This window comes from Gopherus evgoodei, chromosome 2 (assembly GCF_007399415.2).
Source record: "Gopherus evgoodei ecotype Sinaloan lineage chromosome 2, rGopEvg1_v1.p, whole genome shotgun sequence".
Taxonomy (NCBI): domain Eukaryota; kingdom Metazoa; phylum Chordata; order Testudines; family Testudinidae; genus Gopherus; species Gopherus evgoodei.
In genome coordinates, this window is record NC_044323.1 from 224,523,754 (window position 1) to 224,543,218 (window position 19,465).

The 19,465-nt window shown below is 41.0% G+C and overlaps 1 protein-coding gene across 1 annotated transcript in view; it reads right to left on the reverse strand.

The window, feature by feature from the left end:
• PXDNL (peroxidasin like) overlaps positions 1 to 19,465 on the reverse strand; it is a 302,579-nt gene that overhangs the window by 129,065 nt on the left and 154,049 nt on the right. Inside the window, 3 exon segments of the mRNA XM_030553072.1 lie at positions 2,573 to 2,742; positions 6,948 to 7,019; positions 8,573 to 8,644. Coding sequence (XP_030408932.1) covers positions 2,573 to 2,742; positions 6,948 to 7,019; positions 8,573 to 8,644 — 314 coding nt within the window.

The following is a 19,465-nucleotide window of genomic DNA, read 5'->3' on the forward strand; positions in this document are numbered from 1 at the left end:
GATGTGCCAGATACAGCAGTAAAATGGGGAAACTTGATAGAATGTAATTTTCTAATTAAAATATGTGTAAAAGGGAAGTCAACTAAGTGATACAGCTCTGGGCAAAATACTATAAAAACTTTAAGGATAGGGTTTACCTCATGGGCAATCTGGTTAGGTGTTTATTTTAATTAGTTAGGAGTGTTAATCAGATCCTGGGGCTAATATAATTTATTGGTAAATAGATGCCTATTATAGATCAATTGGGAAGAAGACGTGACTAAACTGGCATGTAAGTAATTGACTCAATTGTTTTATGATCTAGCTTTGGATTGTTTTTCTTCTGCATTAGCATTGCCAGAGTTGACAACCAGCTGACACAAGTGAAGATCTATACCAGGGGTCTGGCACATGGCTCACCAGGCCGGTTTGTTTACCTGCCGCGTCGGCAAGTTCGGCGGATCGCAGCTCCCACTGGCCACGGTTCACCGCTCCAGACCAATGGGGGCTGCAGGAAGCGGCACAGGCTGAGGGATGTGCTGGCCACGGCTTCCCGTCACCCTGGAGCAGCAAACCAAACCTGTGGATGCGGCAGGTAAACAAACTGGCTCAGTCCGCCGGGGTGCTTACCCTGGCAAGCCATGTGCCAGAGGTTGCCAAACCCTGATCTATACCGAGGAACTCTTAGTCAAAAATCTAAACAAAGTCAACTTCCCATCATAGTGATTATGTATGTGTTATTTTTACTATGGTTGTGTGATTTAATTCTAAAAAATAGCTATATGCATCAACTTGTTTTAGTTTGTTAGCCAAATCATAGTCTAATATTATTTTTGCCTTATTATATCTTATACTATTAGTTGCTGTTAAGGGGATTTAATAAACTCTATAAAACTATATTCAACCCTTGAGTTCCTTTCTTTAGTTAAACAATCAAGCTTAAAAGAATCCTACAAAAGGTGTACAGGTAATCAATCAGTTACGTAGCTGTTTAGTGCTTTACGTAGCTGTATACTGTCTTTCTTACAACATTTTATTTCTGCCAAATGAAACTGTGAATAAATGTTACTGATTAATATACAAGTCTAATCCTTTTTTAAAATCCTGTTATTTTGCCTCAGTGATATCTTGTGCAAAGAGTTCCACAGTCTATCTTGTGGCACCTTATAGACTAACAGACTTTTTGGAGCATGAGCTTTCATGGGAAGTGGGTATTCACCCATGAAAGCTCATGCTCCAAAACGTCTGTTAGTCTATAAGGTGCCACAGGACTCTTTGCTGCTTTTACAGATCCAGACTAACACGGCTACCCCTCTGATACTTGACAGTCTCTCTTATATACGTTCTAAAAAAAAATCTACTTCATTCACCTTAAATTCAATGCCTTTTAATTTCATTGGGTGTTTTCTAGTTCTTGTATTATATTATTAATTATTATTATTATAAGTAGGCAGTGCTTTTCTGCCCTTCATGTTCATATGTGTCAACATGATCAGACAATGGCTCCCCATGCAAATTATTCCTTGTATTACTATGATCAGGTATTATCATGGTGAAGGAGGGAGGAAGAGATGGATGGATAGACAGACAGAACAACACAGAGTGGGGCTTTGGATGCTGGCCCCAGCCAGTATACCAAAAAACATTAATGCTATGCTTGAACTGCATTATTATGCCTATTTGCAAGAAAGGATGAATTCACTCTCTTTCCAGGTATCTTCCAGCATTTGGTTCACATTTAGAAAACAATACATAGAGAAATTTGTTTATCTGAATTCATTTTAAAACATGAAATGAAACCATGCGTTCAAACTGACATTCCTTGATAGAAAAATACAATCCAAGATATAATTTTCCACAGAGAAATTTAGTATCATCACAACCTTAACTGTGGAGTCTTTACTGAACATCTCCTGTCTCTACACACAGAGAACTAAAGACCCTGAAAATAATTATTGATGTCCTGTTCTTTACTCGTTGTTAATAATCCCATTAAAAGCATTGTGCATATGGAGAGGCAAGTGTATAAATCTTTGCAGAATTGACACCTTACTGTATAAACAATGTTAACTCGGACAGAAATTGATCCTTGGTGTTTTTGAGTGATAACAAGAGAACTTTATTAATTTTCACACACACCATAACAAATATTCCATCATACAACGTACTTCATGCCTTTATAAGTACAGTTTAGATTTCTGTTTTTATAATACTCACTAGTATAGTTGATTTAAAAAAAATGAAGTTGTAGTAATAAGATTTCACTACAACCTATTCTATAAAATCTTTGCAGAGAAATGCAGAGAAACTATTTCCTGCATGCTAATGATGGAGATGAATATAGTCTAGTTTAGCAGGGTTCTACTTTAAGTTGTATTCTATGGGGGGAAAAAGTGATCGTAATCAAAGACTTCAATAGCTCTTCATTTTAAAGACCTGATTAAACCAAAAGCACCCATATTTTTAAGTTTCAATAAATTTTCATGAAAATAAATAAAATTTTCCATAATATATAAAAATAGATACCTGTAGCCTTAAAGCCAGAAGACGAACAATTTTCTCTCCAAAGATGCATGCAGCCAACTTAACTTACTACAGTTGAATTCTTCCACTATTAATAACGCAATAGACCTGCCGTGAAGTCTCTTGGGATATTCACAGGTGGCAGCAGCTTGAGTATTTCCATTTCTGGTATATTCTTTTATTAGTTCAGCCAACCACATTAATTCACAGTCACAAACTAAGGCATTAGAGTCCAAGTGTCTGTGCATACATGAAATAAAAACAACTGTCTAGAATGTACATTAAATGACATGTCACCAACTGGATTATATTTAACATAACTTTTACTTTTTTAATGCTAGCACAGTTCCTTCAAAATAATCTGTGTGTGTCCACATACATACATACATGCATACAGTAAAAATCTCTGGCTTGTTACATTTTGCATTTCCTTTCTTCCTGCTTCCCTGCTCAAGATTACAATCTATTCTTCAAAAATGATTTGTCTTCCATATGTTGGCATAAAAAGGTTATCTCAAAAACAACAGTAAACTGCCTTTCAGCTCCAGTATAATTCAGCACAGAATGTTAATAGCCACAAGCTGCAAATATCCATTAGAAAATCTGCCTATGTAGAGGAAGGGGTCAGCTATAGCTGTCCCTTCTCAGTACACTACAGAGAGAAGTGGATGCATGGATCACTTTCTCTCCACACCAATACACAGTTGCAAGATATAATCTGTTTCCCACCACTTCAGTGACAAAAGGAATTTGTTGTGTAGTGTAACACCTGGGTGCAGCAGCATTTCTTGGCAGGGTGTGGGGAGACCCAGGTGTCCTCAGGGACTTCTTACTACACCTTACACCTTGCTCTGGCCCCAGTTTGGCATAGCACTTCAGTAACATGCTTAAGACCATTCCTACTCCACTGGAAGCTTTTGCTGAAGATCCATGAGATTTATGTGTATGTTTAAAACTATGTATGTGGCTTAAATGCTTTGCTGTCCTCTAGAAATGTGCTTCCACTCCTTCCCAACACAGATCCACCTCCAGATGACTCATTTTAGTTGTAACTAATGGATGCCTTTATTAAAAATAGATAAATAAAATAAACAAAAACCTATCTGATTTATCTGTGTGTTGGTTTCACTTATATGACAACCACTTCCTGTTCAATGCTCAAGAATAAGGCTTGGTCCTAAAAGTAACATTAATAATGATGCCACTCAAAAACCTCACACTATTTAAAGTCAGAGGCAGCCAGAAATTTGAAAACTAAACTCTTCAGGTCCATTACACTGTCAGAAGACAGGATACTGGGCTGGATAGACTTTTGGTTTGACCCAGTATGGCCAGTCCTATAAACTTTAAAAATGACATGACTGAACTAACAGCCATAGACACTGAAATGTGCAGTTGTTTTTGTAATATTTTCATGATGTTTTCTGTTTACAAGATAGTATTTGAATGCATGTATACACTTTATGTTGTGTAGGTAATATTTCTGGGATTCAATTTTCACGGAATAAAATTTTTAGAGGCACTTTTTTCTTACCCGTACTTTAAAAAAAAATCACCCTTGAAGTAACTATTTGGTTATTAGTGTCAGACTCTTGCCCTTAGCCTTCCATCATCACACCATACATTCAGAGCCTGCTACACTGTATTTTAGATTGTTCAGCTGCAAGGAATATGTCATGATGATGAGGTCAACTGCTATAACTTGAAGGGAATATTGATTTCCATTTATTTCAGGTGCTTAAATGACTTCCATTATCTGAGTGCCTCCATAACTTTAATCTACTTATCTTCACAACACCTCTGTGAGCTAGAAGAATATTATCTCCAGTTTATAGAAGGGGAGCTGAGATGCAGACACTGAGGCTTCTAGGTCACAAAGGAAGTCTGTGGCAGAGCAGGGTATTGAATGTTGGTCTCCCAAGACCGGTTAATGCCCTAACTAATGGAATGTCCTTCTCCCCTATCCCAACCCCTACCTCCACAACGACACCACTTGATGTACACTAGTAACTTACGTCAGTATATCGACGTTGCTCAGGGGGTGGAAAATCTTCCCCCGTGAGCAACGCAGTTATAACAACCTAACCCCTAGTGCAGACAGTGCTAAGTTGATGGGAGAGCTTCTCCTGTCAATATAGCTACCGACTCTTTGTGGGTGGGCAAAGCCCACCCAGCAATGTAGGCAGTGTCTTCACTGAACTGCTACAGTAGCACAGCTGCATCAGTGAAGCTGTGCTGCTATAGCATTAGTATACAAGGGTAGACAAGCCCTCTCTCTCTCGTCTTTAAGGGATGCTAACATGTTCAGGATGATTATAGTAGCTTAGCCAGTTATTCTATAAAACCATCCCCCCCGAAAGCTATTTTTCAAATGGTTCTTTTCAGATTAAAAGGTGGTGCTTTCTGAAGTTAAAAAGATTAAGCCTATAAACACATTTAAAGTGCCTTTCTGTAACAGTGTGGCCCTTGAGGCTCTCCTCTCTCTCTCTCTCTTTGTCATTAGCTGCCCACCAGGAGTAGCAGGCTTACTTGCTTTGCAACTGTTTATTTCTGAGTTTCAGAATTCTGGAATCAAATAAAAAAAAATCAACTAATAGGGATTAGGATTTTTCTGAACCTCAAAAAGACTGAAAAACAACCAAACAAAATATTCCCCTTGAAATGATTTCAATGTTCGCTTTTTTTGATCAATATTGTAAGCTGGCAATTGGCTTTTGTGTAAATGGCACTTTTTGTTCCAAAATGCTACAGAGAATAGTCTCACCTCAGTATACGTATATAGTTCCCATTATCACCAAAAGGAATTACACTCACATATTGACAGGAGAATAGGCCCCTATGGAGGTATTAGTAATACTAAGTTATATGAATCCTCAATTTTTCGTTTTTTGTGATAGCAGCATCACACACCTAGAGCACATTGATGGGCCATATGGTGTTGGCGTTTTCTTTTCCTTCTTGTTCTTATGTTCCTAGCTTTTGGTAAGGAGCAAGCTAAGGAGCGAAGCTGTTTTTTACTTCTGTAAACTTTAAGGGTATGTCTATACTGCAATTAAAAACACATGGCTGGCTCGTGACAGCTGACTTGGGCTTGTGGGGCTCAGACTAAGAGTCTGTTTAATGGCCACGTTGACGCCCAGGCTCGGGCTGGAACCCAGATTCTAGGAACTTGTGTGGCGGCAGGGTCCAGCGCTTGGGTGGCAGCCTGAGCCAGAACACCTACACCACAATTAAACAGGCATGCAGCCTGAGCCCTGAAAGCCCATGTCAGCTGGTACGGACCAGCCACGGGTGTGTAATTGTGGTGTAGACATACCCTCACAGTTTCAAGGATATAGATTAAGACAGTAAAGTTGTGAATGTTTTCTCTTTAGCCATGATTCAGCAAACTGCTTTGACAACTACTGAATTTTAAACCTATCTTAAAGTCCATCACCACTTACTTAACTTGAAGCATCTACTGGTTCACTGGGACTTAAAGACATTCGATTTTAAGCATGTGCTGAAATACTTTACTGAATAGGGATGGACCTAAGCATGTACTTCAGTGCTTTGGTGAACTGGGACCAATTTGCCAGTTCAAATAAATCCTTACGGCCTGGAGACTTTGAGCCTTGAGCCCAGTCCTGGTGCCATGGAAATAGGTGGCAAAATTCCCACCAATTCAAGGGGGGGAGACGATTGAGCCCCTCAAACAGGTATTTCCACATCTGATTTTGGAGACATCATGGCTTAGTAACAACAGTTGAGGAACAAAGAGCAAAATTATGGGTTAAATTTAAGTTTCCAAGTCCTACACCTGTAGCTTGCTAACTGATCATGAGATGTGAAAAGGAAGAGGAGGATGTGCAACAAGAAAGGAACACGTGAGGCTCCTTAAACTTTAACCAATGTTTATTAGTTATGGAAAATTCTCTCTGTAAGAAAAAATGTGTCCATTTGCCGACCAAATAGGACATGGAAGAACAGAACGCATGATATTTGCAGGCATATAAAATTAAATGGACTATTTGGTTCTCATGTCTACAAACAGGCCATCCATTTCTATTAAACGAGAGTCACCGAATTGTGTTCTGATTTAGCCTTAATTTCCCTTATTCCATATTCAGTAGCTGCTATCACATTCCTTCCCTTCTCCTCATTTGCCTTCCTCTTCATTTTTCATTCCTCAGCCTTGTTCTCCCTTCCCCCGCCTTTTCTTTCAGCCTTGTGTCTTATGGAATTTCTTCTAATTTCTGTTCAAATTTCACTTCTTATGAAACATTAGAACAAACTGTACATTATGTCACTTTCTCTATCCCATGGTGAAAAGCATGCCAAAAACACCATCAGAAAGCTGTGGTCTTCATTTAACTAACCTAATTAAAAACTTTTCTTCACAGTTCACACAGTTTTGCAGTAGAATACGAGTACCATTATTTACATAATTGTTTTCCAAAACTTAAAGCCTCTTTATTGAATTCAGATGAGAAAAACTTCCAGCTGGGATCTTAGACAACTTATTGTCATGCAGAAATCTGAGGAACAGAAGATATGCCTTAATAATTGACAGAGTCCTTTACAGAATTAGATATTAATATATTACAAAGAACATGGCTCTGCACTGTATGTTTTAAAATCTGACAATAAAAAAGTTGCATAATATTAACAAATTAGTAAAGTTGTCATTTATAAAAGCTAAGGCTAAGGGGTGGAGGGGTTTATTATTTAACCACAGTTTACTAATAAATATTGATTATATTTCTTTCAGATGACAAAAGCAAAATCTGAGTCATTTATGGCTAATGGCCTTTGTTTCTCCACAAGCATAGGGGTCTCCTGATCATTTCTATTTAAGGTCTTCTCTACACTGAGGATTTCTCCGGATTAGTGCCATCACTAAGCGATGTAGCCACTCCAGTGAAAACTCCTGACAAAGCAACTATTTGAACTGGTTGCATTTAGCTCTGCTTGAAAGTAGCATAATCATGACTGGAGGAAATTGTGACATTGTCGGCTATGTCAATATTACACACCACTGCCGGCGGTATGTAGGGAATGTGTAGCCACAGAGAAAATCAGGCTGTGTCCACACTGTAGTGTACAGCTGCACGTCAGTGAAAAGCTCAGGCAGGGGGAAAGCAGGGAGTGGGGGGAAAGCATCAACAGCTCTCCCTATAAGAGCTTTTCCATCCCTGACAGAGTTTGCCTGCAGTGGGGAAGGCTTCAGTAGTGGTGAGCAGCTGCACTCTTTCTCTTTGGCGGGGAAGGCATCTAGCAGTAGCGAGATGGCAGAGCCTTTTCACATTGATGGAGTCTCTCTCCAATTCCTCCCCGCTACTAGAGTCTTTTCCTGCAGTAGGGAAAGGTTCTAGCAGCTGGGAGGCAGCGGAACACGACATGGCTAAATGCAGCAGTGTAGACAGGAGAGCACGACTTGGGTGAGCAGAGAGCCATGTAGGTTATATCCTTTAGGCCATGTCTATGTTCTACTCACCTAAATCACATCTCACTGTCATCACTGCGACTTAAACCCATGCTAGGGGAGCTACCGGACTACATACTTTACAAGCCACCAACAGAAAAGTGCTGTGTAGACATAGCCTTTGCCTGTTCACACTATGGGTCTGCAGCTTTGAGAGGGGTCTGGCAACTGATGGCTGTAACTTAGGTAAATTTCCAGAGGAGATGAGGCCTTAAATGAGTCACATTTAAAGGTATCATGCCAAACAGATTCTGTTACAAAATCCTTCCGAGTTTTGATTGAAATAATGTCTTTTGTTACCTGAAAGAAATCTAAACTCACTTTCAGAGAGATCTAAAGTCAATTCACTGAAAATGACAACTTGGGATTGTCTACAGCCATACAATTCAGATTTGAAAGAGTTCTTGGTTGGAGGGTTTGTGAAGGAAATCTGCATTACAATATCTTGCTCTCTTACTAGGATGACTATTACAGAATTTCCTCTACTTTTCAGCACTTCTGTAGATAAAAGGGCACAGAATTTATTTAGGTCAGTCAGATTTTGAATAATGAAGACAAATCAAGAACACAGAACAAATGAAAAAAGTTTGCCCAACCAGCACTTACAATCCTTCTAATTTTGAGAGGTCTCTGAAGGTTTCTGGCTTGACTGTTTCTATTTGATTGAAGTTAATAAACCTGTGGAAAGACCATAAATATAGTTATCTTTTCTGGACATTGTGAAGCAATTGGATGGAAAGGAAATCAATGGCATTAGCTGAAGATACTGAAAGCACCCAACAAATGGACAGAACACAATCTCTAATCAGGAAATCCATGTATTTTTAACAATCCTTTTCCCTGCTGTTCACAGTGCCAGTTAAGAACCCACTGATACAGAAGAGGTGAAGCTGACGTCTACCAGCAGGTAGTGGCCCCAAGCCATCACTGTCTGTAACTGAGCAGAAGAATGCCTCCTGAACTTCTTATACCGTTTAATGAAACTCATTTAAATTAATATTTGCTTGCATAATAATTTGGGCTAAACATCAGAAAAAGGATGTGTAACAAGTGGCCAAACACACTAACATTCGCATTAAGGACAGAGAATCTATGAAAAGAGAGTTCTTACTCTGTACAGTAACAGAAGTTCTTCAAGATGAGTGGACCCTATGTATACTGCACTGTGAGTGCACGGGAGCTCCATGAGCCTGAAACTGGAAGAGCATTGCTAGCAGTGTCTGTAAGTCTGCTCCTGCACCCTTCTCCTCCTTGTACTCCGAGCCAAAGGCCTAAGGGCAGTGTGGACCACCTACCTCCTGTTCCTTCCCTACCGTGAATCATATGTTAGGATCTGAAGCAGGGCAGGTAGTGGAATACAGATAGGGACCACACATCTCAAAGAACTCTAGTTGCTGTATAAGGTAAGTAACTTCTCTTTCTTCTTCAAGTGCTAGTCCTTATATGTATTCCATTGTGGTGATTGCCAAGCAGTGCTTATTGAGGAGAAGGTTTTGAGGACCTCTGTGATACTTCTGAAAGGAGTATGACTGTACTTAGACATCATCTTCAGAAGCAGCAAAGAGTCCTGTGGCATGCATCCAATGAAGCGGGTATTCACACACGAAAGCTCATGCTCCAATACGTCTATTAGTCTATAAGGTGCCACAGGACTCTCTGCTGCTTTTACAGATCCAGACTAACACGGCTACCCCTCTGATACTTGACATCATCTCAGAAGCATCCACTAAGGCACAGTGTCTTGATAAGACATTCACTGAACCCCACAGCCGCTTTACAGATTTCAACAATAGGAATGTCTTGAAATGAAGGCTACAGAGGTGGTCTGGGCTCCAGTAGAGTAACCTCTCAGACCTTGTGGTGCAGGGATGTTTGTCAACTTCTAACCCAGCAGAATCCACCTCAAAATTCACTCGGAAGGTCTTTGTGAGGAGACTGTTTCCACTCTCATCTATTCCGTGAATGATATAAAACAGTGCAGGTGATTTTCTAAATGGCCTTATTCTTTGTAGGTAGAATGCCCCAGCTCAATGGGCATTTGTGGAATGAGGCCAACTGTTTTCATTAGCAGTATGTGGTTTTTGGAAGAATGGAGGTAGGCGGCTTGTCCAATGTAGATGGAAATCCAAGATCAGTTTAGGCATAAATTTAGGATGTAGCCACAGAGCATTCTTATCCTTGTGAAAGACTGTATATGGCAGATCTGCCCTGAGGGCTCCCTGTTCACCACCCTTATAGCTAAGGTGAAGGCAATTAGAATGGTGACTTTCATGGATGAAAGGGATAAGGACCAAGAAGCCAAGGGCTCAAATGGAGGTCTTGTTAGTGCTAAGAGGACAAAATTCAGGTCTCACATCGGAGTGCACATACTCACAGGAGGAAAGGTTCTAACCAGGCCTTTCAAAAAAAGTACTGTTACAGGATGGGTAAAGATAGAGTAGTTATCAGAACATAAGTACGGCCATACGGGGTCAGACTAATGGTCCATCTAGCCCAGTATTCTGTCTTCCAACAGTGGCAAATGCCAGATGTCCCAGAGGGAATGAACAGAACAGGTAATCATCAAGTGATCCTTTCCCTGTTAGTGACAGGCACTGGTAGCTACCAAATGAACCTGTCATGAACTAAGTGAGACACCACTGATATTTAAGGAGAGAAAATATTCTAAAAAAAGTCAGCATGTCAGAGTCCTCTGTGGTTATCTGATAACTGAGAAGTATTTCCACTTGGCTATGTACTATTTTCTAGTGGACTCTTTTATACTATTATTAAATATGACCTGAACTGCCCTGAGCATGCATTTTCTAAGTTTGATACCATGGTGCAGAAGCAGACTTCAAGGCACTGCTAGCAATACTAAATAGGGAAAAACTGATGACTTGTGGTGCTCTAGGTAAGCTGCTACTACTGATAGCATGAAGGATACCTACAAGTATACTGTTGCAAGGCCAAAGGAGAGTACCCTATATTGGTGGTGGTGCCTGTCCATGGAGAATCTCAGAAACCTTCTGCGTGAGGGGTGGAGGTCTATGTGGAGTAGGCATCCTTCATCTCAAAAGCTGAGAACCAATTGTCTCTGTTCAGTGAGGAAATTATTGATGTCAGTCTGACCATCCTAAACCTCAGCTATCAGATAAAGACATGGAGCTGTCTGAGGTCTAAGATGAGTCTCCATCCTCCCTTCCTTTTTCAATGAGAAATTTTCAGTAAAATGTTGAAAAGGACCTGCTCTATGGATGCCTGAAGGAGGAAGTTCACCTTTTCAATGACCATCCTTTCCTGAGAGTGGTCCCTCAAGAGGGACAGGGAAGGGTTGTTGTTGTTTTTTTTTTGGGGGGGGGGGAGAAGAAGGAAGAGGAATACTATAATACAGCTGGAGTGTCTGATGGGTCCAAAGATGGAGCTAGTCTGTTCTCAATGGTAGCAGATTAGAGAACAAGGAGTGATGGTCTCAAGTTGCAGTAGGGAAGGGCTAGGTTGGATATTAAGGAAAACTATTACACGAGGAGGGTGGTGAAGCACTGGAATGGGTTACCTAGGGAGGTGATGAAATCTCCATCCCTAGAGATTTTTAAGGCCAGCTTGACAAAGCCCTGGCTGGGATGATTTAGTTGGAATTGGTCCTGCTTTGAGCAGGGGGTTGGACTATATGACCTCCTGAGGTCTCTTCCAACCCTGATCTTCTATGATTTTACATCAAGAGTCCAGCTGTTATTACCCACCAAGGTTGGGCAAAATGGGCCAGTTGACTCCCAAATTGGATCTTGGGGCTCATGATTGATGGATGCGGCATTTGGAGTGGTTTACAGCTCTTGAAAGTACCATCAAAAATATTTTTTAGCAGGAGGTTGAGGTTGGAAGAAGGGGAAGCATTGTGTGCCCTGCTCCAGCTTTTGTCACTTTCATGGGAGTTCATATGCCCTTTGGTGGTAGAAGGGTTGAGGCACTGGCTGAGGCTTGTATGACTGGAGTCTGTGGTACTTCCTCCTTGGTGCTAGAATGCAGATCCTCAGTTAGTAGAGGGTTGCCCTTGAATCCCCCAGTCAGTGTACAGATTCATCTGTTTTCTTCCTGAACATGTTGTTCCCTTCAAAAAAGACATATCCTTCACTGTAGATTATATGTCCCTGGTGTATCCTGAGGAATGAAGACAGAATGCTCAATGCCTGAAAATAGCCATTGCCCTTGAAACAACAGCTGTTTCTGCTGCATCAGAGGCTTGGAGGGATGATCTGGCGATGAATTTACCCTCCTCAATCAGAGCCAGAAATGTGATCTGCGCTCTTGTGAGGTTTTGTCCATCTATTCCACTAATTTAGAGCAATTTACAAAAATTGCATTTTGAGGTTAATGCTTGGCAATTGGCTATATGAAAAGGCTGATTGAAGTGAAAACTTTCCTGCCCAATAGATCTAGATGTTTAGCATTCTTATCTAACAGAGTGGATCTTGTAAAATAAAAATTCTGCTACCTTGGCTGGCATGTAGTATTTCTTTTCAGTCCTCTTAGAGGCACAAATGGCTGGTATATGCCAGATGACCTTTAGCAAGCCCCATTAATTAAAAGGCAGCATAAACCGTCTAGGTCTTTCACTATGTAGAATGTCCAAGGACTTGTGAGAAGTCTTTTGTACCTCCTGCAGAGAAATCTGGAGAGTATCAGCAACCTTCCTTAATAGGTCCTGGAACTGCCTGTAATAATCAAGCAGAGAAGATGAGGTGGTTAAGGGGTGACTTGATTAGTGCCTGTAAGTATCTACAAGGAGAACAAATATTTGATAATGTGCTCTTCAGTCTAGCACAGAATGGTATAACATGATCCAGTGACTGGAAGTTGAAGCTAGACAAATTCAGACAGAAAATAAGGTGTCAATTTTTTACAGTGACAGTAAATCACCATTGAGCATGGGTAGTGGTGGATTCTACATAACTGACCATTTTTTAAGTCAAGACTGGAGGTTGTTTTCTAAAAGATCATTTCTACAAATTATATCTCTGGCCTGTATTACACAGGAAGTCGGACTAGATCACAATAGTCCGTTCTTGCCCTGGAAATTATGAATTATTTACATACACATATACAATCACAGGTTGCAAATTTCTCACATTGGCCCTATACCATGTCAAGAAACTGTCCATATAAGTAAATGTATTTGAAGCTCTCAGACTGGGTCATTGCTAATCAAAATGGTCCAGCTGACATTGTTACACATTTCTGGCACCTGCAATCATGTTTTTGAGTTACCATAAGATGATCTCAGGCAGGAAGAGTTCTTACCCTCAGAAAAGTTATTCAATACATCAAAAGCAAACTGCCCTTTTTCTAAACCAACACTCTGACCTGATGACATGCTTTCTTTGGTGGTGGAACAAATAAGAGCTTGTGCACTTGATCTCCTCAACAATGATAAATTGCTACTCCAGAAAGAAAACCTAGCCAGAGAAGATATATATTCCCAAGCCAATATATATACCTGCATGCAAAAGGTGAAATGAATTATTCTTAAGTACATTTTGTTTACAGTAGAAAATAAATGCTTTTTGAGATTTTAGGTGCTTTTTTTATTCATTATCAGAGGAAAATGGGTTAAGTCCCAGTACATCAGGTTCTGAATAAAGAGCATACTCTGCCTGAGGTAGATTTGGAGTTCTGCTGCATATTATTCTTTGGCTAGAGCCCACCATGAATCCCACCTGTAAATCCTGCTCCATGAAACTTTTGATTGCCACCTGGGGATTTCTACCTCTCAGAGAACTAGGCACAGCTTTGATCACAGCTGCCAGTGCACTAACATTGTTTTCTCTAAGCCTGTAACTACCATTTTATGTTATAATTCATTTCTGGACTTCAGCCACATAGAGCTTCAAGGAGAACTATCAGCCTCTAATAGGCTAGCTTACAGAAATTGAAGGAGAAAACAGAATTATTTTTCCCATTCAGTGAGTGTGCAGCTGTTTAAAATCATTGGCTTCTAAGCAAGTTGCATACATCATAGACAAACAGAAAACTTGCAGGAGTGTGGAAATACCAGTGTTAAGGTTTAAAGGACAAAGACTTAAAATTGTGTTTCTGGAGGGAAAATCTAGGGACACATCAAATCAGTTGCGGGGGCTGAAGGTGGAATTCAGAACACACATGCATACTCTGCACAGGTCTTAAATTCCATATTCAAAAATATACTTGTGCAAATGTCCAGTATACTCCTTTGCAAATGTAAACCTGCTGCTACTATTGTTGGTTATATGTATCATAGCAGTGCTTAGGGGCAAGCCAAGAATGGGCCCCAATGTGCTAGGCACCACACAAACATATAATGAGAGAGAGTCCCTGCCCTGAAGAGGTTATACCCTATATAGACAAGACAGGTGAAGGGAAAGGGAAAGAACAAAAGCAGAGTGAACAGCATGATGGATGCAAGTATCATACTAGAGGTACGAGTATGTCCCTCGTTTATTCTTGGAATCCTTTCAAGGGGGTTATGTTAGGAAGAGATTTAGCTAAACAGAAATACAAAGGAAAGAAGGGGGAAGGAGGAGTGAGAGAGAGGAAGGAATGAGCAGTGGAGAATTGGAGCAAACAGACAATCAACGCAGGGGAGAGAACGTCCAGAGCAACAACCGCAGGAAGCACTGTGATGACATCATGTGTCCCCATTGGTACCTGCTTGAACTGCTTTCTGCAGCTGCTCTGTCAGATCAATCTCTTGCTGGCTCCTCCTTGCTCTCTCTTTTCCAAGGGCCCAATGGCTAGGGGAAAGGGGCACCCCATGGGTCCCAGCACTACTAGAGGGAGTGGTCACTCTGACACAGTTCTGGGTCTGATGGCTCTCAGTTGTGAGGGAAATGGCGGCCCCAGCTGACCCCCTATTTTACCCTATTTACTCCCAGAGCAACAGCATCTGCTTGAAAGATTTTCTGCATGTTGTGCTGGCTTTAGTTCCCAGCTGGCTTCTCCTTGCTTTTATCATTATCTGTTCTCCTTTTTGAGGTCTACTTCTCAATTATAAACCTTACAACTGATTCATTTGAAGCCAGTGACATTACACTCAATTTCTCTACGTTAACAGTTTTACTACTTAGCAGGATGCTACAGGCTGCCAACACACTGAGCAATATCTGAACCTTGATCAACTGATGCAAATTTTCCAGACTCAATTGCCTGTTGAGCCTCCACCCAGATTTAGGCATTTCTGACAAAGTGAATTCCCAATATCCAGATGAAGTTAGGCATGGTTAAAAATGAAGGTATTTATTTAATTAAAGTATTTTCAATGTAGTGCACGTTTTGTATAAGTGATAGATAAGGCTCAAAATTTCTGAAGCTTATTAAAAGATTTTTGCTCTGGCAATCAGTCAATAGCTCTTTAGTGAACAGGTTAAGCAGTTCTTGCTTTTCTCCCCAAGATTGGTAGTACTGCAAGTATACAGGGGGCTCAATCCTGAAATGTCCCAAGTGCCACCTGCAAGGTCCTAAGTGACCACAGTCCCCAGGAAAGTCAATGGGTCTGAAAGGCCAAATTCTCTGAAATGCATTCAAGTGATACAAAATGACGCTGAAAAGGCTAAAATTGCTAGATGAGAATTACTCTTGTGAAGGGGAACTTTTCCCTTGTGTACAGATGGCAGAGGTGATGGCGCTGCCTCTTATGACAGCTATAATCCCCTCCTTCTAGTATAAGGAGGTGGAGGCAGGAGGTTCTGAGGTATTCTAGGGCCAGGACATGGATGGGTCAGGGTGGAGAGGAAGTGTTGTGCAGCAGAACTGTAATTTGTTCTAGGACTGTGTGGCTCTGAATCAAGGAGCCACAATCAGCTCCCAAAGGCCACTACTCGCTACCATGCCCAAGCGCAGCTCAGATATAGTGGAAAATTGGAACCAAAGACTTCAGCACCTTATAGGATGTGGGCCAGTATTTCTACTGCCAGTCCAAGCTGAAAATAAAACATACAGACTTCCTGCACATATTTTTTGAACATTAACCAATATTTATGAACCAAGATTTTTTTTAAGAAAACAAGGGGGAAAAACATCTAGGTACCTACATAAAAAGTAGCCACATTTTCAGTGTAACTAATTTTATGGAAGATATGGGAGCTCAGCCCCTTCTGTACTCAGGCCAGTTATATAGGGGCCTGAATATGAATGAAAGGTGGGATTTTCAATAGCATTCAGCAGAGGGCTAACTCCTCTCCCATTAAAGTCAATGGGAATTTCACCATTGGATTTCAATGGGAAGCGAGATAGACCAATGCTGAGCACTTATAAAAAGTCCACCCTTGGTGTCCAACTTTCGAACTTTTGGCTGTGGTACACAACCATAGACCTAGCCACCATAAGCACAGGCATGGAAACTATCTTCACCCTCCTTCAGGAGCTTACAATGGTGCCTGCATTTGTACTGCTACAGGAGGGGCCTGACCCAGGGGAACTGGTGAATATTCAACGTGGGAAGAAGGGGACAAGATTTGAAGCATTCACACAATGGGATCTGAGCCTTATATGCAAAGAAACTCTTCACCACAGGTGCTTCCAGGGCCTAGGCACATAGGTGCTGGAGGAGAAGAATTCATGCTTCTGCAACTACACAGAGACACAGACAGTTCTCCTACACAGGCCATCGGGCTGCATTAGGGAGGTTTAAGAGATCACGCGGGGAGTCAGAGGATCCAAATTCTGTTCCTGGATATGCCATAAACTTGTTGTGGAACCTTGAGTGAATCACTTAATCTCTCTGTGCTTCAGGTCCCTGTGAAATGGAGATGATAGTTAAAAGACATTTGAGGCTGAATCCACAAATGCTTCTGAGGTGCTCAGACACTATAGTAATAAACAACACCTAAAAAAATCTACAAAGAATAAACAAAATACAGTGGAGTTTTGAGGATGCACTAGCAGCCACTGAGTAGCATCCTACTGCCCCCAGTTTTGGGAGAAGATTACTCCATGTATACAGCAATTCCCATCACACACACCGTTGTCTTGGGATGGGCGTTAGACACAAGATTTAGACCTTACTCCACCCTCTAGAAGCCAGTTTCAGTAGCAGCAAATGTGTAACGCAACTGAGCACAGAGGAGGCTCCATTGGTGTATATACACCCTACATTCATAAAAATAAACATAAAAAAATGAATACCCACACGCTAGTCATTCAAATCAAGATGCATGCTATGTTCTAATTTCATGAAGAAATGAGAGGGACAAGTGAAGGCAGTATAATGTTCTTTGATTTTCAAAGTGTAAAGTTAAATTATAGTAAGCTTAATAGTAAGCTTAATGTGTATTAGGCCACTGGGCCGACAAATTGGTGTTCATGTGTCATTCTGTGAGTTTGTTGGCTCCCTGCCCTCCCTGACAAGATAAATGCATCATGTCTAAATACTCTCTCTCCATAATATATTATAGCAGGTGCTTAGAGACATCTGCTACAGTTAAGGTTGCAATAGTCTTTCTACCATAAACCTCCTGATTTCACATGTTCATAGCTGTCTGAAATGCTCATCTTTTCAGCTGAAGCTTTTCATGCTTTATCTGTTCTCTTGATTTTGTTTTGTTTTGTTATTATTTATTTGTATTGCAGTAGCTCCTCAAGGCCCTCAACAAGACTGATGCCTCATTTTGCTAGGCCCTCTAGATACCGATAGTGAAAGACAGTTCTTGCCCTTCCACAGAACTTAATTTCTAAACCGATAAGACAGATGTATGGTGGAACAGGAAACAGAGCTAATGGAGAGCTGCAGCGACTAGCCCAAGGAAACACATCAGGTTGGTAGCAGCACTAGGATTAGAACTCCTCCTAACTCCCAGTCTTATTCCAATTTTCATTTTGTTTTTAAAACTTGTAAGTGAGGAAAGAATAATGCATATTTCCCATGTCAAAAATATCCTAATCACACTTTATAGATGTAAATCTAATACAATTTCTATCATCAATGAAATTTCACATCACAAAACACTCACTGTATATGCGTATCCATAGGATTCATCTTCTATCGACAACACAAGCAACCATCTTCAAAATCCATTGTGTGGCCTTTGCACTTGAACCATCTTGGTGCTTGAATATTACAAATGAAGTGTCATGAGCAGGTATCTGTTCGGCTTCTTCTGCTCAGGGACAATCACGGTACTTGGCCGGGCAGAAAAGATTTAGAAGCAAGAGCTTATGAAATTCCCAAAGCATAGCAAGGGCACTGACTTCCTGCCTAAAAGCAAGGACAAGGAGCCTAGCAGAGTCCATCAAGTCATACAAGCTTCATCGTGGGAGATCCAAGCCTGAGGAGCCAAGCACAGTTCATTGGTATAACTCGGACATAGGTTAGGGGTTTGTTATAGAAGTGGAGGGGTAGGGTTCTGTGGCCTGCTTTGTGCAGGAGGTCAGACTAGATGACCACAATGGTCCCTTCTGACCCTAAAGTCTATGAGGCTATCCCTCTAAAGTGTGGTGTTTTCAGACTATAAACAAAATGTATGTAAGAATAATTTATTTCACCTTTTGCATGCAAGTATGTATATTGGCTTGGGAATATATATCTTCTCTGGCTAGGTTTTGTTTCTGGAATAAGACAGTTTATCATTAAAAGCAACAAAGAGTTCTGTGGAACCTTACAGACTAACAGACGTATTAGAGCATGAGCTTTCATGGGTGAATACCCACTTCGTCGGATGCAGTTTGTCATTGTTGAGGAGATCAAGTGCACAAGCTCTTATTTGTTCAACCACCAAAGAAAGCATGACACCAGGTCACTGTGCTCACAACCACATCCCTCACCACATAAGATGTGGGAAAAAACACTGTATTCTATTTTACTGAGAAATCATATATGATTACATAATTAAGAATTGTATTCAAATGTTCATGCTTATCTTAAGTTTTAATAAGGCATCTATTGCCTCTGGGGCAGAGTTAAACCTGCACATGCAATGTTTAATTTTTGCAAGTTCTGACCACTGAATCCTCAAGACTGTGAGCAAGCAAACACTTGTGCACATAATTAACTTTGTCAAAAAAGTTCCTCCTCTACCTTGGGGGGTCCTGCGCTTATTGGCGGATTTGCTCGCCTCACAGATTTACCATGTGGGTCGGGAAACAGCCCAGAGACCTTCCCCTCTGGTAGAAACCACAGTCCAGGTCAATTCCTCCTGTGTTGGATCAGGAGTTGGGAGGTTTGAGGGGAACCTGGGCCTGCCCTCTACTCCGGGTTCCAGCCCAGGGCCCTGCGGACTATAGCTGTCTAGAGTGCCTCCTGGTACAGCTGCGACAGCTACAACTCCCTGGGCTATTTCCTCATGGCCTCCTCCCAACACCTTATTTAGGTCCTGTGGTGAGGATTTCTCCTGGTGCTTGATAATGCTTGCACTCCTCAGTCTTCCAGTAATATGTCTTCTTACTCTCAGCTCCTCATGCCTCTTGCTCCCAGCTCCTCAAATGCACGCCACAAACTGAAGTGAGGTCCTTTTTAAACTCAGGTGCCCAGCCTGTCCTAATTGATTCTAGCAG